The 21,054-nt window shown below is 42.6% G+C and overlaps 2 protein-coding genes across 3 annotated transcripts; one reads left to right on the top strand and one right to left on the bottom strand.

Moving 5' to 3' along the window:
* Nucleotides 1-1,864: 1,864 nt before the first annotated feature.
* On the bottom strand, nucleotides 1,865-11,692 carry TBP (TATA-box binding protein). 2 transcript variants are annotated; one of them, XM_074537459.1, is made up of 8 exons: nucleotides 11,538-11,692; nucleotides 9,698-9,939; nucleotides 8,711-9,042; nucleotides 7,559-7,646; nucleotides 5,494-5,585; nucleotides 4,162-4,329; nucleotides 3,763-3,857; nucleotides 1,865-2,571 (listed from the first exon to the last, which is right to left on the bottom strand). In XM_074537459.1, exons 2-8 carry the CDS (start codon nucleotides 9,749-9,751, stop codon nucleotides 2,492-2,494), a joined length of 909 nt encoding a protein of 302 aa, XP_074393560.1. In that variant the 5' UTR covers nucleotides 9,752-9,939; nucleotides 11,538-11,692; the 3' UTR covers nucleotides 1,865-2,491. The 2 variants fall into 2 exon arrangements, with proteins under 2 accessions (XP_074393560.1, XP_074393561.1); XM_074537460.1 differs by having other exon boundaries at nucleotides 11,466-11,614.
* Nucleotides 11,693-13,449: 1,757 nt separating this feature from the next.
* PSMB1 (proteasome 20S subunit beta 1) lies at nucleotides 13,450-20,014 on the top strand. The gene is made up of 6 exons (XM_074537461.1): nucleotides 13,450-13,629; nucleotides 14,829-14,936; nucleotides 16,076-16,157; nucleotides 16,614-16,743; nucleotides 18,289-18,395; nucleotides 19,738-20,014. The coding sequence occupies exons 1-6, from the start codon at nucleotides 13,526-13,528 to the stop codon at nucleotides 19,921-19,923; spliced, it is 717 nt and encodes a 238-aa protein (XP_074393562.1). The 5' UTR covers nucleotides 13,450-13,525; the 3' UTR covers nucleotides 19,924-20,014.
* The last annotated feature ends 1,040 nt before the right edge of the window (nucleotides 20,015-21,054 follow it).

Below are 21,054 nucleotides of genomic sequence, written 5' to 3'. Positions count from 1 at the left end.
TGGATTGGTGAAATTATCTTTTGTTGGTAACAGAACTTCAAAAACTTAAAAGATTGTAGTCTGTCAGGATTTTCATCAGGCTACTCAAAAATTAGCATTCATTCAAAGAAAAGCAGACTCCTGTAAACCCACACCAGTGCTTATGTTGAAGAGCTGTACAGGAGTCAGCTAAAATAAAGCTATATAACCTTTTGCTGTGGAATTTAAATCTACTTCCCTTTCTCAGCAGGTACATAAACCCAACTTGGGAGTTTGTCCCATGCTCTGACTGACTGGTTGAGGTAAAATGCACAAAAATTAAGTGTTTTATCTGACTTTAAAACTATTAGCCCCATGCAGTAGTTTAACTCAGTTACCTGGTGCAGAAGCAGTTTAAACAAAGTCAGCCCTAGCAGAACACATTTGTCTGTTACACACTGCCTGTAGCAGCAGATTTTCAGGCTGAATTGTACCTAAACTCTGCTATCATTGGTGAAGTTTAAAAATAAGTGTCCTCTGCAGGGATTCTTCCACTGTATGACTGCCAAATAGCTGAGACAAGAGAATAGTGAAACCATAATGCTGAACTTTACTGTGGTAGTTGCTGAACTACTCCTATGGCCATGGCAGTATCTGCAGAAAAGGCTTTTTTGTGCGTTTCCCTATAGAATTGACTTGAGTTACATATTCCCTTCCCGTGCTCCAACCAATCATGGCTGCTTACCTGTGACTCTGTGGGGCCCACCGTGGGGGTTTTGAAATCATTTAGGCATTGAAAGTACTCAAATAAGCAGGCAGAGAATGCTGTACCTGGAAGTGGTTTTGTTATCACAGGACTTAATTTCTAGCAGGGTAGTTTGAAGCCCTGGTCTGTGTTGTGAAAGAGCAAACTGTCTCAAGTCACTGTAGTACAGCTTGACTGATTGTGTTGAAAACTGCCCTATGGTTTCTTGGGGCTTCAAGCTTTCTGAAGAGTTGAAGAGTTTTGCACATAAGGTGGTAATAGTTCAGGTCCTACAAAAGCATGGACAGCCACACAATTACAGCCCAGAGCTCTCAGGAGCATTCATGAGCTCACAGCACAGAGTGGCACAGCACTGAAGGCAACACAGTGCTTGAGCATATCCTGCAGTGCTGCATTAATAACAGCATCTTTCTGGTAAGAGCCATGAAAGCAGTCATCAGGACACCCGGAGAGACACTGATGTAGAGAGAAGACTGAAGATTAAGGTCACTTAGGATGTGCAAATGGAGCAGTATCAAAGCCAGCCAAAAGTTAATTTTGTCTGGAATGAAATACCAACTTAGAAATGAGACCATTGCTTACATTTGGGTTAGTTTCAGATAAAAGCTGTTTGAAATAATGTGTAAGTCATAGAGAGGTTATTATTCCTAGAAATTTCCTGAAGGAAAAAAAAAAAGTTTATTTTTAGCTCTGAGCCTATTAGGCTTCAAGCATCATTCAGAAGGAAGATTATGTATGTGCTGACTCCAGCTGGAAGGGCTTTGACATTTTACAGGAACACTAATATAGTGAGGCTCTCACAGCTGGTAAAATACAAAGATAGTAATTTAAAGAAATTCTAGAAGCTAAGCAGGGATCTATTGTTTCAGTCAAGTGCAGCTATTTAAGACTTGCCTATATCCCATCTGTTGAACATATGGCAACACATACTCAAACACAAGCTTCTTTAATCAGTCGTCTCTTTTGCTTTAACATGTTGGAAATATTCAAGGTAGACATTGCCAAGGGTGTGACTGCTGGTAAGGAAGCCAGAGCACTGCTAAGATTCTCTCAAAACAACATGTCACTTATAGCAGTGCATCTGCTATTAAAAAATCTATTAAATAAAAAAAGTAATTCAATGTATTTCATTCTACCAGCTGGGTAATTTTAAAATTTATTAAGACAGTTCCCACAGTTGTATAAACAGGGTTTATTGTACATGTGGAGTTGAAGAAGGAAAGAGAAGAAAGGTATATATTATATATATATGTACAGTGAGCCATTTTAATTAATAAATTTATTCTATCTTGCTTAATACTGGAAAGAGGGAATGTGTCTGGCACCAAAGAAATTTAAAATTGAAAAAATTTAAAAGCTAAAGTTCTGAAAATTATAAAAACCATGGTCTTATGGAAGGAACTTAAAACATATATACATGGCAATTAAAGTGGTTTATACACTGAGTGACACAGTTGCATTTGTCTTTAAACCAACTTACAGATTTTTCTATTAATAGAACTGGCATTAAAACTATTTAAAAGCTAGAATATAAATAAAAGTTGGAGGGGCTGCTCCAGGAACAGCCCAGTAAAGCAACTCACAGTAACTCAGTAGACATATTCAAGAAAACAGTTCCCCTTGAGCATCAGGGAAGTAGGCACTAACTGGGAAATAGTCCAAGTCCTGGTGTTGCAGTTGCACTGAAGTCCATTTCTTGTTACTGCTGTGCCATACACAATACCTTTTAAAATATACCCCTGATTTCTCTGAAATGTGTAGAAACTGTTACGTTGTCTTTCTGAATCCCTTTAAAATAGGATAGATGTTTTCAAATGCTTCATAGATTTCTGCTCGTACTTTAGCACCTGGAGAAAGAAGGGATTCAATTAGTTTGTACCTTTTGCCAAATATTTAATTTCAGCTTTTAGAATGTGTATGTGAATGCAACTCTATATAAAACCTACATGTATCCATAAATCCCCATTTTTACAATCCTTTTTAACACATTTCATAGAGCTTACATTACCAGCCTTCTCTGTTTAATCTGACAGCTGCTAAAACTTTCACTAGCATCTCTGCCATGATGCTATGTTGCAAATGGAATTTTCATATACATGATTTCCACAAGAGACCCAACAACAAAGCACAGCCCTGTAGGATGTTTGTGCAGAAAGGCCTAACTGGTGCAGCTTGTTTTGAGAGTGTGAGTACCAGGGGGAGGAAGGTCTGGCAATGGAGACCACTGCAGAGAATTGCATTTCCCCACACTGCAGGGATGTGATCCTTTTGTCTGTGGGTCTTGCAGGTTTCTTCCTCCTAGTAAGACACAGCACGAGAAAAAATGGAGGGAGTAGGTTGAGGATGTCCTAGAGCTCAAGTATCTCCCCTTCTTTGGCTGCTGTATCATGGATCATGGCAGCAGCCTGCAACCAAGCTGCCAAAGAAAAGCCAGCTCAGTCACATGCTCAGCCACAGAAAGTCTTTCAGATTTTGCCAGAAAGATCTTACATTCTTACTGCTTTTTGGGCACCTGCACACCTGACTAGGGTTCATGATGATTGTTCCTTTGATCTAGCCAAATGTGCTGTTGCTTTGTGCATTCCCATCTGTTAAGGAACACGGTGCAGGCAGCTGTGTGTGCAGTGGCAGTGCTGAGCTGCAGGTTGAGCTCTGGGTGAAGCACACCCAGGCAAGAGGCCTGAACCGCTGAATCTTTGCATAACAAAGCCTGGTGCTGAGCCTCAAGAAAACCTGGTCTGACTGTGTGAGTGGAGTGTGTAGGGAGTCAAGCACCTGCTGGATTTGCTGAAGCTGCCCACTCCAAACAGGCTCTGGTCCTGCTGCAGTTGGTGTGGCTCTGACTGCCAGGGTGGCTGCTGGATGGCTGCACAGGGGAAGTTTCCTTAACATTCCATCCATGGAATACCCTATTAAATCTCCTTTCTCAGTACTGTCATCTCTAAAGGAAAAGTACCTGGCAGATTACATATCCCTGTCTGTTCTCTGTCATACAGTCTAAATCTCACCTCTTGGAGTAAGATACTGTCTTCACTTACCAGTTAAAACCACTTTTCCAGAAACAAAAATAAGCAGAACAATTCTTGGCTTAATCATTCTGTAGATTAAGCCAGGAAACAATTCCGGCTCGTAGCTGTAAGAGAAGAGAGAGTATTTAAATGTGCTGGCAGACCCATGTTCCACCCCATCTTCTGGGCCCAGTCTAGACTGGCAGAGCAGATGTAGACTTCCCTGAAACTTGGGGAGGGTATCAATGTGAACCTGTCAAAACCAAATTTTGACAGGTTCACACTGGGCAGCCTCAGTTACACCTGAGGCAGTGCAGAGATGGGAAAAAATATGCAGGTTTCCCTGTGGTGCAAGGGAATAATCTAAAGAGATGTCACCTTCTAAGATAGTATGCAACAAGAATGAAACATAAACAAGCCTTTTTTTACCTGCTGAACTGCTGGTGTGTGAGTACCAATCCTTCCAGTCTGATGGGAAATTTCACATCACAGCTGCCCACCATATTCTGAATTTTAAAATCCAAAAATTTTGCAGGAAAACCCAGTTTCTGAACAACTCTTGCATACTTCCTTGCGGCCAGTCTGGATTGCTCCTCACTGAAGTGAGAAAAGGATATCTGTATTACCTCCTCAGTTAACTATTACTTCAAGCACACAGCATTAAACCACAAATACCTAACTGGGGAAAAAAGTCTGTGTGGAGGGAGGGGAGTTCACACGCAACATTTTTACATCCAAAATTAACAACTACCACTGACTGATTTTCATGCTAATTCTGGTAATAGGCTCCTGGACACCATTAGTGTTGCACTCACTGTTCATGACACAAACCAGTAAATTATAAATCCATACCTTTTACATTTTAAAATATTGACCAGTCCCTCTAATGGGACTGTTACTTAAGATTAAGTACTTAAGATTAGATTGTTACTTGAGATTTCACTGTAGAACAACCTTGAACTACTACTGCTAGAAAATACAGATTTCTATAAAAATCTGTAAACTGGCAAAATCTTCTGTTTGATGCAGCCCAGGCATTCAAACATGGGTTTAATACAACTGCACAGCTTTACCCACTGTTGCAGAATTCAGTTTGCTTCAGGTCTGTAAACAGCTGAGAATCTGTTGCTGATGCAGAGTAAGACAACTTGAATTTCAAGTGTCACCAAGCAGAGAAAATGTTCCCCTGTACAGATCTATTCATTCATTTCTGCTCATTAGTTTATTCCTTCTGGATTCCTAGCAGACTTCTTTGGAGCAGAATTTCTCTCCTGCCCACCAGAGTTAAGCTTATGTTTAGCTTTCAATTCTTGTCCTTCAATGGTCACATTAAGAACAGATCAGACTACAGGAACTAGAGATTTGGAGCTCTTGTCCTGTGATGAATGAAGCTATTCAAATATAAAATTCTTCTCTCACCATCCTTACAACTTAAGCAGTTCCAATGCATAGTTGCTGAATTTTTTTAATTATTAGAAAAAGCAGGTAACTGCAAGGGTAAAAAATGAATATAATAACCTCTGCAAACCAGTATATGAGACTGAATGAAAGCGCTTCAGAACTAGAACTACCATTTCCTCACAAATTAGGAAGTCTCTTCAATCATAAACAGGCATTTTCTGTAGAAATGTGTATAATCTGAGGTAACTGTGAAGCAACATTAGTTGTACCTGTACAACTTTGATGTGTCTATATAAACAAGCATCATGGTACAAAAGAAAAGACAGCCTGAGTTAGTTTGCTCATAATGCCTAAACATACCTTTTTGCTCCTGTGCACACCATTTTTCCAGAGCTGAATATCAGTGCAGTAGTACGTGGTTCTCTTATTCTCATAATAACAGCAGCAAAACGCTGAAGTGTGAGCATTGAGACTGTTAGTGATATACTGCTGTCATCATTACATTAAAACCAAATCTGCATCATCTAAGTTACACTGCAGTGCAAGGAAAACTAAGGTCAAACATCCTTACAGATCACTCAAAGTTTACTTGAAATGCTTAAACTATAAGTACCTTCAAGCACATACTCAGAGAGGTAGAGCCAGGCAGGAAGGATATTTACCACTGTAAACATTCCTGTTTATCTCTCATTACTATATATATATATATATATATATATATATATACCTATGTATGTAACATATAAATAACACTAACGTTTGCATCAGAGAAATAGAAACAATTTTAAAAAATTCCTCCATATGTGTTGGAATTTCATCTTGTAAGTAGGATGGAAGATATCCAAAAAAATGGATTACAGTGTTACAATACCAGCAAACAGAACAGCTGGAGATCAAAGTCCTGTGTAAACAGAAGTCACCTCAGCTACCACTGCGGGACACAGCAGCCTCATTAGCTCCAGTTTTTCATTCTCAGTAAGCATTTTCTAAATATTCTTAAATTCTTTGAAGCAAGAGATACTGGAAACTGAGGTGGGAACACACACACACACACACAAAAACTCCTGTTTGTTATATTTAACTTGGAACAGCTCACCCTGCAGTCCCATGAATTGTTCTGCTGACACAACCAAGGCGGTAGCGTGGGTTACCCAACAGCACATTTGTCAAAATATGACTTAAATAATACAGCCAAGCAACATCTTTCTTTGATAGATGAATCTACTGACTAAATGTCAGGAGTGTGTTACATAACCCTTCTATCCCTCTGCCATGGGAAACAGTGTTTGATATTGATTATTCTAGCCTACAAATTTTACACAGCCACCTACCCCCTACATTAGGAGTTACCAAGGCATGCTCACATTTTTGCTGCGCTCATACCTTACTCACAATTATGTAACAGCATCACTGGTATAAACTTACAGTAAGAGTCATTTATCAAATATGCCTGCATGTGTGCTTTAACCTTTAAGAGCAGAGTTCAGGTCAACTGCAGCAAAATACTAAATGCTAAAACAAGAAAAACACACACACCCCAGGAAAACTGAAGCCTTCCCAAGACAATCCAATTCAACTATGTAACATCTAAACTTTATTAGTGTCCAGCTACTGTTGTTGCAAAGATAACATTTTCAAGAGGAGCCATCCAAAAGAAACATGAAGCAACATTATTTTTTTTTATTTCATGCTCCAGGTCCTTTGCTGTTGTTCAGATTTCCCAAGCTAAAAAGATGCTACTTATTTAGAACCCTACTACTATTAAGAAGCAGCAGGCAACTTTGAAGTCAGTATGCCAAAAAAAAATAAATTTAATTGGTTTTGTTTTGATCCATTTTAATGTTCCACCAAGCTAGCCATCAGAAGCAATGAGATGGCAGAAGTACTGGAGGAGAACATGAGAGAACAAAGGGAAGTGAGACTATGAAAAATAAGTGAATGCCCTGCGACTGTAAGAATTCCAGAGGAGCAGCTAGGTGGAGGAAACCACAGCTCTGGCAGAAGTCCAGGACTTTAACTCTTCTTTCCTTTCTCCTTGTTGGGAGATAGGGAAAAAGATTTCATCATCAGACATTTCACAGTAATAAGCAAAAAGAGCTCACTGAGCACTACAAACAAATATGCCCATAGGAACAGCAGCAGAGGCCACCTCCACCACAAAAAGCCTGGCCAGTGTACTACACTCTTGATTAGTTTTTTTCTAAATCTAACAACTTACAACCTGGTGCACATCACAGCTACCTCAGCATAAAAATGCTTTTCACTAATTTAAATGTCCTAAGTTTATTAAGTTTTCCCTTTTAACTACAGTATAAAACTGCATATATAGCAGGTAGGTTTTTCAGTCTATTGCAGCAGCCTGCAGCCACAACCTGTGCCTTTAATTTATCTGTTATAGGATGAACTATTAATACATTTCTCTTACCTTAGGATTATATTCAGCATTTCGGGCACGAAGTGCAATAGTTTTCAGGTCAAGTTTGCAACCAAGATTCACTGTGGACACAATATTCCTAGACAGATCACAGAAATATATTTAAAAAAACAATAAGGAATTCATGTGTCTTCCTCATTTTTAACCAAGCCTAATCAATTTTTAAAAATTATTTTGTTTCTCCAAGCAAGTTTGAATGGCATCTTTCCTAACATGAGCACTGAGCAATGTTCTGGCTCAGGAATGTCCTTTTGTAGGGCAGAAGCTCCTAAGGCATAATTGCTGATTCCTCCTTATCTGTCAGCTATTATGAAAAGTGTCCCATGAGAAGAACCTCTATTTCAGTTTGGGAGGAAAAATTACTGATGCTGAGAGCCCTCACCACAATCATGGAAGCTGCTGGAAACAGGAGAAAATGAGACAGTACCATCTGAGATTTTCCTTGCTATGCCCTTCATGGAAGAGGGTGCAAAACTAAGTGGGAATGACCCAGGAGGTAAATGCATTGCCAGGAGATGGGATAGCAGGTCTCTAGATAGTTTAAAAAAGTTACTAGATAAACAATTTTGTTTTCTGGGAAAACCCTGAAATATAAAGGTCCTCAGTGAGGGGAAAAAAGTCAGAAAAATATGAGAAACTACTCTTTCAATTCATGGTATCAACCATTTCTCCTTGTCCCAGCCAAAAATTTCTGAAGTAGTCTCTTTAAAACTGAAGTTCACTGAAAATGCTTCCAGACCTAGTTCTAGGGTTCTTCCAACTAGTTCTAGGGCTTTTTACCTTCTCACAAACTCAGTGCTAGGCAAGCATTGGGAAAGGAAACATCCTGAATTCCTAAACTGCAAGGAGTTAAAAATTATGACGGTGTTAAATGAAGACATATAACCCTCCACTGCTATGCTCCCAAGATGTACCGTTGACAAATTACTAAGAAACTGTTTATATTACTAAGTGGTTTAGTAATGAAGCTAAGCTAAAAATAAAGTAAAAATTACTCATATTGCTACAGGAGACTCATAAATTCTCAGGACCTCCCTTCCCACCAAAATGCAGTACCTAATTCCTGATGTGACTTTGGTCCTAAGTCTTTCTTTAAAGGGCTATCTGAGACAGGACATGATGCACTGACACAGGGGCACTCACTGTAGTTGTGGCACTATGCCAGAGCTCTCTGACGCCGGTGTCGCAGGAGTTATTGGAGTCATTGGAGTCATCGGAGAGGAGTACAGAGGGGTGGTTCCTGGTAAGGGGGCTGTGGTAAGAGTCTGTGAATGGAAGAGCTGGGGGGTTTGACCAGATGTTCCCTGTGTGGCTTGCTGGGACGTGGATTGCTGTGCCGCTTGCTGCTGCTGCTGCTGCCGCTGCTGCTCCTCCAGGATGGACAGACTGTTGCTGCTCTGGACAGGCTGCGGTGTCAGTCCTGTGCCGTACGGCATCATCGGGCTGAAAATTGGAATTCCTGGAGTCATTGCACCCTGCACAAGAAAACATGACATGAAAACCACAGATCATGATGACTCCATTTTGTTTTTAAGAGACAAAGTTTTCAGAGGAATCAAAAATAAATCTGTGTTAGCTGAGTTGCTCATATCAAACCTGAAGCATATTGTAGTAAATAATTAAAATGAGAAAGTCCTTGGAAATGCAGATGTTCTATAGAATAAAGTACTACCCAAAGGAATTTAGGGAACATGACATACTTCTCACACTACCTTGCAAGCATGTCTCAGCTCTGACCCACAATTTAACTTGAAATTGTCTGAACACCAACTGTGCTCACTGTATCCACTGTATTCATAGCCCAGTAACAATCCATTATGTACAAATTTTAAGGAGCAACCACCAAAATTAAATTATTCTTTCCAAGTTGTCAGTCATGTTACAACTTACGAGGAATCGCATTAAGAAATCCCACATATATTCCATGTATGAGAAACCCCATGTTTCTTATACTTCTGAATATAGACATCAATGGTTTCAAAATTCTGCCTTATACTAGTATTATTCAATCCCTAGCAGAATTTTTCAGATCTGCAAACAAAAAAAATGTGAAGCTAGATGCAAGAAAGAGAAAGCACTTTCATAAAGGAAATTCACATCATAGTTACATTTTAAATAATTTGTTTTTACCTGAGGGGAGGCTAAGCCTTGAGCGTAGGGTGGCAAACTGTTGTTCTGATCCATGATTCCAGTTATTTCTTTGGTGAGGCCAGAAGTACTTCCTTCAATTAATTTAAATAACCTTCAAATCCTAGAGGTGAGGTTTTTTAACCGTTTAAAACATTCCAGCAAAGTAGCTTTTAAAGCCAAGCTGAAAGTGTTAGGAAAACATCAGCTTCAGAGAAATATGAGTCTACAACACCAACCAAAGCCTGGAAAGAAAAAAAGTAATATCCTGAGAATAATATCTAAACACAAACCCAAAAGCAAGCCTATCAGCTGCTGACTCAGATAAGAGACACCCACGTACAAACACATATAAGAACATTCACGCGTACGCACACACGCATGCACAATCCATAAAAATAACCTTTTTCAGGCACACTCCACAGAAACTTTGCAGCATGATTCTGCTGAAGTCCCTGGCAGGTCACCTGACTCACATGGGCAGGCCTCTGTCCAACCAAACCCTCCTGCACAAACAGCTCAAGCTGCTGATGCTCCTTCCACTCCAAGCTTCCCTTAGCTGCAAAAGCACTGATTTTTTAAAGAATTTAATTCCCTTGGCTACTAATTGACATTGCTTGCAAGTCTCTTCCTGGCGATTTTAAGGCTTGGGCTTTCAAAAATTACTTTTTTCTTCTATGAGAAATGCATCACAGCTCAAATCACAGCTAGGGAAACCTCTTCCATCCAATTCCATAAAACAAAGCCCTAACAGATTTCAAACTGCAATGATATGCATTTCATGAGAAAAAAAGAAACATGTGAAAACCAATTTCAAGTACACAAGTGAAACATGCAATGATTTTCTCACATTTTTTAACTATACTTCTGTTGCTGTGTTATGGAAAAAAAAACAGAAGTGGAGAATTTAAATGTTATGATACCAATTGTAAAATATTACCCATTAATTTCTAAGTTTCTTAATTATTGCTAAGAAATACTCAAGGTCATTATTAGGCCAGAGGTAGGCTACCTCAAAATCTGAAGACGGCCTATTCAGCCTCTACTTTTTTTAAGATATGAGAGCTTAGAACTACAATAGTATTTACGCTGTAGCTAGAAATGCCTGCTTTTTTCCACCCATGATCATAAGTCATTATCATCTTTACCTTCACCAAAGATATCGAGCAGAGCACCCAGGTTTTACAACGTGGGTACACTAGAGGCCTAAACATAATCCTGGAAGAAACAAAGTCAACTCCTCGACAGCCCAGCTATTTAGTAAGGAGGCTGGATACCAGGCATGCCAAAATCTGCACCCAGGGCACCGACTACGCAGAGCTCCCTTTTCTACCCACTTAACGCGGCTTGCTCGGATCTCCACTACAAACGCCGGGCGCCGTTTCGGTCCAGGGAACAGAGTCCAGCAGCCGGAGCCAGCCCGGAGGAGGCCCCGACCCACCCCAGGCCCCTTTCGGGCTCGCCCCCCGCCACACGGCAGCGCTCGGCGTGCGGCCACAGCCCGCCCGCGCCCCCGGCCCTGCTCGCTGCCCGCCCACAGCGGCCCCGGCCCCGCGCAGCCCCCGCCCGCCCTCGCAGGGTCCCGCCGCTGCCCGCGCCCATCCCGCGCCCGCCGCCCCCTGCCCGCGGCGGGGGAGAGAAAGGCGGCCGCCGCCTCCGCGCCGCGGGAGTCCCTCTCCGCTCCCCCGGCCGCGGCTCAGGCCGCCCCGGAGTGCGGAGCGAGCCCGGCCCGAGCACCATCCCCGCCCTCCAGGCCCGGCCTGCCCCGCACCATCGCGCCCCAGCGGGCCGGCCGCAGGCAGGGGCGAGCGGCGGCCGCGGGGGAGCGGCGGGCACTCGGTACCTGGCGCTAGTTCCGCTCCCGCCGCGCTCCGCGCCCGCCGGAGCCCGGCCGCGCCCCGCCCCCGCGCCACCGGCGCGCCCGGCGCGTCACTTCCCGCCGCCAGCGGGACAGGAGCCTTCGCTGGGAGGAACCTTCGGAAATCCAACAGGGGCAAGTGCAGGGTCCTGCACCGGCGTGACCACATGCACCAGCACAGGCTGGGGCCGGCCCGCTGGGAGGCAGCTCTGTGGAGAAGGGCTCCTGGTGCAAACAGGCCGTCCATGAGCCGGCAGTGCCCTTGTGGCCAAGAAGGCCAGGGCTATCCTGAATGAATTCGGAAGAGCATTGCCAGCAGGTCAATCCTGCCCCTCTACTCAGCCCTGGTGAGGCACATCTGGAGTGCTGTGTCCTGCTCTGGGCTCCTCAGGGCAGGAGAGACACGGGGCTCCTGGAGTAGATGCAGCAGAGAACTACAGAGACAATTAAGGGTTTGGAGCATCCACTTATGAGGAAAGGCTGAGGGACCTGGGCCTGTTCAGCCTTGAGAAGGGATGGCTGAAAGGGAGCCTCATAAATGTGAATGAATATATAAAGGGTGGTTGTGAAGAGGATTCATCCAGGCTCATCTTAGTGGTGCCAAGCAATAGGACAAGAGGCAATTGGCAGATACTGATTTACAGGAAGTTCCACCTGGATATGAGGAAGAACTTCTTTACTGTGCAGGTGACTGAGCACTGGAACAGATTGTTCTGAGAGGTTGTGGAGTCTCCCTCACTGGAGATGTTCAAGAACCATGTGGACACAACCCTGTGCCAGGTGCTCTAGGATGACCCTGCTTGAGCAGAAAGGTTGCCCCAGATGACCCCCTGTGGTCTCTTCCAGATCCTGTTAATCTGTGGGGGTCCCTAGGAGTGCACCAGCCCCTCACAGAAGCTGTGGTTCCTCACACTGGAGCTGTACCGAGTTCCACACTGCTGTGCTGCAGATCTCGCTGCTGTGTCTGCACAGTGCCCATGGAGACTGCAGCCTCCACAGCTGTGCTTCCCAAGCAGGGCAACACACTTCTCCTCAGGAGCACCACTTGTCTCCTGTGTCTCACTGTCCCTGCCCTGTACTCCCCTAGTACCTCTTTGAGCTTCTTTCCCAGCCCTTCCCACTTGTTTCCACTTTTGCCATGGTGCCTGGCACCACACCCTGTGGCCCACTTCGAGGACTTGGTGAGACCCCATCTGGAGTACTCTGTCCAGCTCATGAAAGGCCTGGACCTGTTGGAACAAGTCCAGAGGAGCCACCAAGATGCTTAGAGGGATGAAGCACAAGGAAAGGCTGAGATAATTTTGATTATTCAGCCTAGATAAGAGAAGGCTTCAGGGTGACCTACTAGAAAGGTGGAGAGGGACTTTTCACAAGAGCATGTAGTGACAGGACGAGGAAGAATGGCCTCAAACCGAAAAGAGAGATGGTTTAGATTGGATATTAGGAGGAAGTTCTTTGCTTGAGGGTGGTGCGATACTGGCACAGGTTGCCCCGGGAATTTGTGGGTGCCCCATCCCTGTAAGTGTTCAGTGCAGGACGGAGCTCTGAGCGCCTTGGTCCAGTGAAAGGTGTCCCTGCCCGTGACAGGACTAGATGATCTTTAAGGTCCCTTCCCACTCCAACCACCCAATGATTCTATGATTCCCGACTCCTGCTCTTCACGGCGGTTCCAAAGGCGCTCATGGCCTCACGACTGAGCAGCCTGCGCATTCCCACCAGCGGGCACGCAGGGCAGCGCCGGCACCGGCTCTTGTCCAGGCGCTGCCCCGGGCCCCCGGCACACCCCCTGCCGCAGGCGGGTTCCGCTCCACGGCGGTCCTGCCGCCCTCCGGCCAGGCCCCGGCGCTCGCCGCCCGGCAGAGCAGCCGAGAGGAGGCGGCGCTGCCCTGCCCTGCCCTGCCTTCCCGGAGCGGCTCCGCTTCCGCCTCCGGTGCCGCCATTTCGCCGTGAGACAGCAGCGATCGGCGGCCGCGATGCTGTCCACCGCGGGATGCGGGCCCTCCCGGCCCGAGGCGGGCTACGGGCTGGAGGCACCCGTGCAGCACTACCGCTTCTCGCCGTACACCTTCAACGGAGGGTGAGGGCCGGGCGGGCAGCGGGCGGGACGGGGCACCCTCGGCCCGGGGCATCGGGCCCAGGGGACAGCGGCGCCGGGGCTACCTCGCCTTACTCCTGCTTCTCCTCGGTGCTCAGTGCGGGTTTATCTCCCCTCACGGTCTCCTCTTTATAGGGAGAGAGCGGCAGCACAAGGAGGAGCTGGGCTCGGGCTTACCTTGAGGCCTTGCAGCCTTTCAGGGTGTTCTTGCCTGCCCGTGTGCCTTTTGCAACACTCGGGCTCCCTAAACGTCGACTGGTCTTAAGTACGCATCTTTCGTTACCGGCAGGGTTGTTTCTTTATAGTGGCTTAGGAAACCCAGGCAATGGTCCTGTTACAGAATCACGGAGTTGTTAGGGCTGGATGGGTTAGGAGATCACTCAGTCCAACCCCTCTGCTAAGGCAGGGTCACCTCGAGCAGGTGACACCAGGACACGTCCAGGTAGGTTTTGAATGTCTTCAGAGAGGGAGACTCCATGACTTTCCTGGGTAGCCTGTTCCAGTGCTCTGCCACCCTCAACATAAAGTTCTTCCTCATGTTGAGGTGGAATTTCTTGTGTTTTAGTTTATGGCCTTTGCTTTTTACCATGTTGCTAGTAAACGTGTTACTGGGTTGGATGCTACCTTGCTGTAACTCTTAAAGGCAGGTGATGTTTTACATACCTAAGTTGGTGGCATGATCTGGGCAGGTAAGTTTATTTTTTCTTATGATGACTACTCCTTTTTAAAGGGCATATTTGTTACTTAATGGTGGTACACCTGTGGTGATCACAATACTAGTTGTTAGGAAGTAATAATACCAGATTTTAAAAGTGATTTATTTATTTTAGTGTAGTGATACTGTTACTCAATACTTTGCTTGTTTTAGAAGGATGAGTTATTATCAGGTATATAAAATACCTCATCCATTGGATCTGGTTCTTGCCTGGTGTAGAGTCTCTGTTTTACCAAGTTTCCTTACTGTTTAAATCAGAGTAGAGGGGCACATGCATATATTTTCTTCAGACTGTCTAGTGTCTTCTTCACTAGACAGAGTGAATATGTAGGGATGTGCAGCAAGGAATGTAAGATACTTGACAAAACATGAGTCTGGGTGTAGAATTGCTATCTAGTTTGATTCTGTGTTGCCTAAGAAGATGCCTGTGCTGAAGGCCACGATTTATCAATACTGTTTTTTGAAGGACTGTGCTGGCGATTGCTGGAGAAGACTTCTGTATCGTTGCCTCTGACACACGTCTGAGTGAAGGCTACTCCATTCACTCCCGGGACAGCCCCAAATGCTACAAGCTGTAAGTCCAGATCTGCAAGGATTGAAAAAGATGGAAAATATACTGCTGACCATGTCACCCGTCTCCTACTTTAAGCAGAATTCTTAGAAGAAAAAGCACAGTAGCAAAGTAGATTTTGGAGTCGCAGTGACCTTTGCTGTAATGTAGGATGTGATGTAAACATAGCCAGATTTCTTATTTCATGCTCTTGAAGTTAAGAGAGAACAGAACATTTTTCACGTGATACAAACCTTAACATGGAGTTTTTTGTCTGGATAATCAGAAAAATTTTTAACTTAACTGTAGCTAAACTTAATCCTATGATAACTCTGCTTTGTCAGGAGATCTGGTGATGGTACACAAGTGTGCCCACTGCTGCCAGTTGTACTGTACCTCTCTGGTTAATTACCTGGCAATTTAGAGAGGTGTTTGTTTTAAGGGAATTAAACCTATGTGTAGTTCCATAATTGAACTTTCTATGCCCATTTTAGGCTTCATTTGAGTCAGCTGGGTAGCATCTCCTTAGTTTATAGCTACACGTTACTTATGTTCATTTTACTGCAGCAGGTCCTTGCCTTGTAGGCTGTCATCAACTACAGAAACTTCTTTTTGTCTGGGTTATTGTTTCTTTTTCTAAATTGATGACATGAAATCAAAATAGCTTGGTTTCTCCTGGCTAACTTGTTACTACTATGTGTTAGACTCTGATACTGTCCGGATGGAGATTAGTCTGGTGCAGGATACATACTGCACATGATGACTTTGTGTCATTCTAGTGACAGGCTGAGAGAAGACTTTGTTTTAAGATTTTTTCTGAATGACTGCTTTGGGTTGGTCAATGTGTGTTAATGTTTCTAGACTTTTCTAATTCCTGGAATTAAAATTTCAAGTGTGTGTTTCCATGGTTAGTGTTCATAAAGCATTTCAAAACTGAGCAGAGAGCCAAGCTTCTGTAGTGCATCTGCAGCCACATAACTTATGTTTGTGCTGACAGAAGCCACCAAAGCCATAAATGTCACGTAACCATTGTACAAGCTTAATGCAGCCTTCTGGAAAAAAACCTGAAAATACATTTGATGTTTTCATAGTAACCTACTGTATAAGAAATTGCTGTAGTTCATGCTAAGTGTAAAATTGCAACAAAATATTATGTTTTTCAGAACAGAACAAACTGTCATTGGATGCACTGGTTTCCATGGAGACTGCCTTACCCTTACTAAAATTATTGAAGCCAGATTAAAGGTAACTACGAATCTTACTGTATTTAGAAACTTAGATTCTTAATATTATAAATTATAATACCAATAATATGATATCTTTTAAATATAACTTCTGCTGTTTTTTTCCATGTATCATAACTGTTTTGCTAATGAAAGATCTGGCAGGGAAAATCGGCGCTGTGTTCTTATTAAGTGTGACACCACAAATTTATAGAATGGAAGAGCTGGAAAGGATATTGTAAATGAGGCAACACCTATTAATTACAAAAATTTGAAGATATGTTAATGTTTGTCTTGTAAAGAGGCTTTACCTGTTAGACCAGCGTGTTTTCACTTATTGTGCTAGTTAATAATTTTGCTTAGCATCAGATTCTTCTGATGAAGAAGATGATGTAGTGAGGTTACAGAAAATGTAATTCTGGTTGAATGTCAGCTTTAGTGTTTGACTTTCCTCTTGGATGTGTTCTACCACTGGCAGATGTACAAGCATTCCAACAACAAGACCATGACTACAGGGGCTATTGCAGCAATGCTGTCTACAATCCTGTACTCTCGACGTTTCTTTCCCTACTATGTTTACAATATAATTGGTGGACTTGATGAAGAAGGTAAGATTTCAAACAGAAAAAGAAAAAAAGAAAAGGGAGGCTGCATTTCTGTGCATGGATAGCTGTTCCTTTCCATCTCAGTGTAGTGATTGAATAACAAGGTTTGTGTTGCTATTCCTAGCACCTGCCTTTAGGCATTATGGTACTTACACAGATTGAATACGTATTGTGTATCTGGCTTGTTTCCTAGTTTTTGTTATTCACTTGATTTTCCATTTCTGAAGGTCTAAAACTATGTTATAATTATTTGATTGCAAATAAAATCTCTAAAGTGAAATAATAAATACTTTAGACTGGAAAATTTTACAGCTGTTTTGCTGGATTTTTAAATTGCATCATTAAAGTAGATGTCACCAGTAAAACTGTGTATGTTTCACTCAGACCTGTGAGTGTGTTAAAGACTATTCAATATGAAGACTTACTCCAGAGATAGGTTTCTACAAACTTATTTCAAAATGTTAACTAACCTGTGATGAAAATCATGACTTCTACTCAGAAGCTGTAGTTTAATGTACAGAACTTACTGGGTTCCTGTCCAGTGATTTGGTTGAGTAGCTGAAATACTGTGTTGTCTGGCTTTGTGAAGGAGCTCAGAGGTGGTCTTGTTTGGATAATTTTTAGCCATTCCATGCAGTTTGTTTTTACCAGTAAGTTATACTGCTCTCCCAGTCTTGTTAAGACATGTCTATGATTTGTGGGATCTGGCAGGGGATTAGTCTGCCCTGCATAATGGTAAATCTCAGATTATAAGGGTGTTGTAGCAGCTGATAAGAATCAGTGTGCAGGTTTGCTGGCAAGGACTAAATTAGAGTCCAGCAAGATTGATTGTTGATTTGGCTGGCTTTCTCAGGGCTGTTCAGCTCGTGTGCTCTGCTGCCAAGGGCACTGGCCAGTTAATTGAATTGTGTGCAGCCTGTCTGCACAGAAGGGCTGGGCTTCCTGGCCAGCAGCTGCATTCTGACTGGCATGTCCTCATCAAGCCCTGGTGCTTCAGAGCTCCAGTGTGTCTGCACCTCTGATGTTGGTGCCAGCCAGTTAACTTTGCACCACCTGCTCTGGCTTCAGAGGGAAGTGTGCAGGAGACCAGAGCATCATCCCTGGTTCTGGGAGTTTGATGCAGAGGCATCCAGGCGTGCTTTCTGGAGGTAATTCAAGAAATGTATCATTCAGGAACGATGTGTGAGCTGCTTGTTTGTGTTAGCCTTGGAACCCCTGGGGCTCTTTGTGCAGCACTACACTCTAGCTCATCTTTCTGCTTTGATTACTCCGCATCAACACTTTTTCTGTGGTAAGTAGTGTAGGAAACATCTGTTGAAGCATGGTTGTGGCTTAAATAAAGAAAATAACCTTGGATATTGTACCAGGCTGCAGCCATAGTGAGTCTTCTGTGAAAGTCATCTGAACATAGTCAGTGTTATTTGGTAAAGGTTTACTGGGATCTGCAGTGTTCCAGATACTGCTTATCCAGAGAGCGGGTTTTGTTGCAGATGCTTGTCAGTATTGGGCAGCTTTCTGAATTACATACTAATTTTTTTTTTTTTTCAGGGAAGGGAGCAGTTTATAGCTTTGATCCAGTGGGCTCCTATGAGAGAGATACTTTCAAAGCAGGTGGATCAGCAAGTGCAATGTTGCAGCCTTTGCTGGATAACCAGGTAAAATAGCTTGTTGGCTTTTGTTTTGTTTTAGTTTTTTTCTTTATCTCAGTAAAAATTTGTGACATTCAAATTAATATAGTTTTACTTCTGGAGAATGCTACTTTTGAGAGAAGTTTTAAATCTATTACCCAGGTAGGACCTGATAATCCATACATTTATAAATTATGTGGCTTTTCTTTCTCAAGAGAAATCGAAGTTTTGCTTTGGGATCTGTTGAGATTTTTAATACATTATTTGTAGTTGCAGTGCCTGTTTAAAAGGCAGAAATGTTTTAACTGGGGAGTTATGTTTATCCTAGAAGTTGTTTGGAGGGGTTTTGGGAGTTTTTTCCTGACCGATAACATAAATATGCCTGTTACTTAGTATGAAATAATAGCAAATTAAGAAGATAGAATTAATACATACATTTTATCATTTAACATACCCTTGTTTAAGTCTTCAGTTTTGTACAACTCAGATACCATTTTTAGTAAGAGTGTCCTTACTTAAAACTGCTGGAAACTTATTTAGCTAAATCTGTCTGAAATACTTGAAGAATATTTTCATATTTAGTTTAAGCTGTTAATAATTGAATGGGAGAAATACCAAAGCGTGTTTTACTCTTTTTAAGTTTTTGACATTGGTGTTGGTATTTAGTCACTTGAACGTGATGCCATCACAGCTTTTGTGCTTAGAAAAGCAGTAAGAATTCTTGATTCTTACCAGATGAGAAAGAAATAGAATATTTCTTTTTTTTTTTTTTTGACTTTATTAACTGAAGGAAATGTATTCTGCAAAAAAAAAGTTGTCATAAAGAATTTTTTATTGCTTATGTGTTTCAGGCAAAACATGGGCCTCTTCCCCTTTTCCTGTTCTGATGGTTAAGTTGATGCTTATATTTATGAGCTAACTTAATGCTGTTTGGTAGGACCAGATATGCTCCAGTATAGACTTAGTTTTGAAGTCTGGGTATCTCAGGGAATATTTGCTTTTAAGAAATGTTCCTAACTACAAGTGACCAGAGAAAAAAAGACTGACATGCAGTTCTGGTACTGCCAAACTTGTGAGAAGTTTATGAAGAATTAGATCAGATCCAAATGTTCATTGTGATCTTGTACATGCTGAATGAGCAGGAGGAGCTATGCTGGCTGTATATTGGATCTGCTTCTAGGTAATTTTTGTAAGAGTGTCTGTATTGGCAAAGCTCTCAACTGTAAACTATTTGGAGGAATACTTTTTCAGCTAAGGATTTTTAAAATAGACAGGCCATTTCTTTTTAATTCATCTAAATCTTTCATTCTAGTGCAGAGACTGAATCAGTTTTCATAGATGGATAAAATACACTTTTACCTTTTCACAGATTGGCTTCAAGAACATGCAGAATGTGGAGCATGTACCTCTGACCCTGGAAAAGGCTTTGCAGCTGGTTAAGGATGTCTTCATTTCTGCTGCTGAGAGAGATGTGTACACTGGGGATGCACTAAAGATTTGCATTGTCACAAAAGATGGAATTAAAGAGCAAACTGTCCAGTTACGAAAAGACTAATTCAGTTCATGTGTAAGCAAGTTATCTGTATGTACAATTTACCTGTGTTACGAGGACATTTGTCCAATTAAATTTTTTTCAAGAAGTTCAACTACTGTGGTGCTGTCTTTGTTAGAAGTTGTGTTTTTTAGAAACCAGAGCAGTTCGTGGTGAGGAAGCAGCTTAAAGTTACAAGTCAGTTTCCTTCATCTCATCTTAATCTATCAGTCAGGCTAATTCTAGTGGAAGTTTAATCCCCTTCACACAATCCCTTATGCTGAACTATGGGGGGGGTATTAAAATTTAGGCTCACAGACTATTCTGATAATCCCTTCAGTTCAGCCTTGATTTAGTGAGTAAAGATTTGCTCTGTTCATGCTGCTTTCTCTGCACTTCATAGCTTGCTTTTCCTGTCTTCTCTTTTATTTCTCTGATGTGCTGTCCTGACATTTGACTTTATTTATTTGCAAAGACTGTATTGGTCATCTGAAACCAGTATCACGGTGTTACAGGGGAGAATGTTAAATGGAAGCTTTCAGAGTTTAGTCCTGGACTCTGCATCTGGGCTCACTCTGGGTGTTTCGGTTTGGTTAATGCCCAGAATTTGAAGCATTGTCCCCTTTGTGGCTACTGATGGAAAATAATTTAGAATGGAGATACCTGAGTGCTTTTTAATGCCTGGATCCTTTGTTGGGCCTACTGCTGCCTTGGATTCTTGAGAAATTGCATCAAGTGCAGTTTGTTTGATGTGCTGTATCACAGTCCTGGATATTGGCTTCAGTATTAGGACCTTTATAAAATCAGAGCTGCATCATCAAGGGCAAGATAGTTTTCTCTTGTCCAAGAGTCCTTTCACAGTCTGTAGCTCTTTAAAAAAGGACATATAAAACATCTCCTTGCTTCAGGTGACCCACTAGTTCCTTAAAAGAACAATTTTGCTGACATGCTTGACCCTATGGTAACATTGTCTCTTGTTTGGGTGTGACTGGCTGATTTCAGTGCCGCATTTTGGGTGCAGTGCTATAATCCAAGCTCTAGCTGATCTTGACCAGAGATGACAGTCTCAGGCTTTGTAGACAGTTTCAATAGTGGGTAGCATTTTGAACATCAGTAGTGAAACAACCAGTGGTGTTAAACAAACTCTCCCGAGGT

Source organism: Zonotrichia albicollis, chromosome 3 (genome assembly GCF_047830755.1).
Source record: "Zonotrichia albicollis isolate bZonAlb1 chromosome 3, bZonAlb1.hap1, whole genome shotgun sequence".
NCBI classification, from domain to species: Eukaryota; Metazoa; Chordata; class Aves; order Passeriformes; family Passerellidae; genus Zonotrichia; species Zonotrichia albicollis.
This window is presented reverse-complemented; position numbering and strand designations above follow the sequence as displayed.

What these genes read in the sequence shown, in the direction of transcription:
- PSMB1 (XM_074537461.1), top strand. Translation starts at nt 13,526, where the DNA reads ATGCTGTCCACCGCGGGATGCGGGCCCTCCCGGCCCGAGGCGGGCTAC. An exon ending in TGGTGGACTTGATGAAGAAG is followed by an intron (nt 16,744 to 18,288) that starts GTAAGATTTCAA and finishes TTTTTTTTTCAG; the next exon opens with GGAAGGGAGCAGTTTATAGC. An exon ending in AGCCTTTGCTGGATAACCAG is followed by an intron (nt 18,396 to 19,737) that starts GTAAAATAGCTT and finishes ACCTTTTCACAG; the next exon opens with ATTGGCTTCAAGAACATGCA.
- TBP (XM_074537459.1), bottom strand. Translation starts at nt 9,751, where the DNA reads ATGGATCAGAACAACAGTTTGCCACCCTACGCTCAAGGCTTAGCCTCC. An exon ending in AAGGCTTAGCCTCCCCTCAG is followed by an intron (nt 9,043 to 9,697) that starts GTAAAAACAAAT and finishes TTTCTTGTGCAG; the next exon opens with GGTGCAATGACTCCAGGAAT. An exon ending in GGCATAGTGCCACAACTACA is followed by an intron (nt 7,647 to 8,710) that starts GTGAGTGCCCCT and finishes TGATCTGTCTAG; the next exon opens with GAATATTGTGTCCACAGTGA.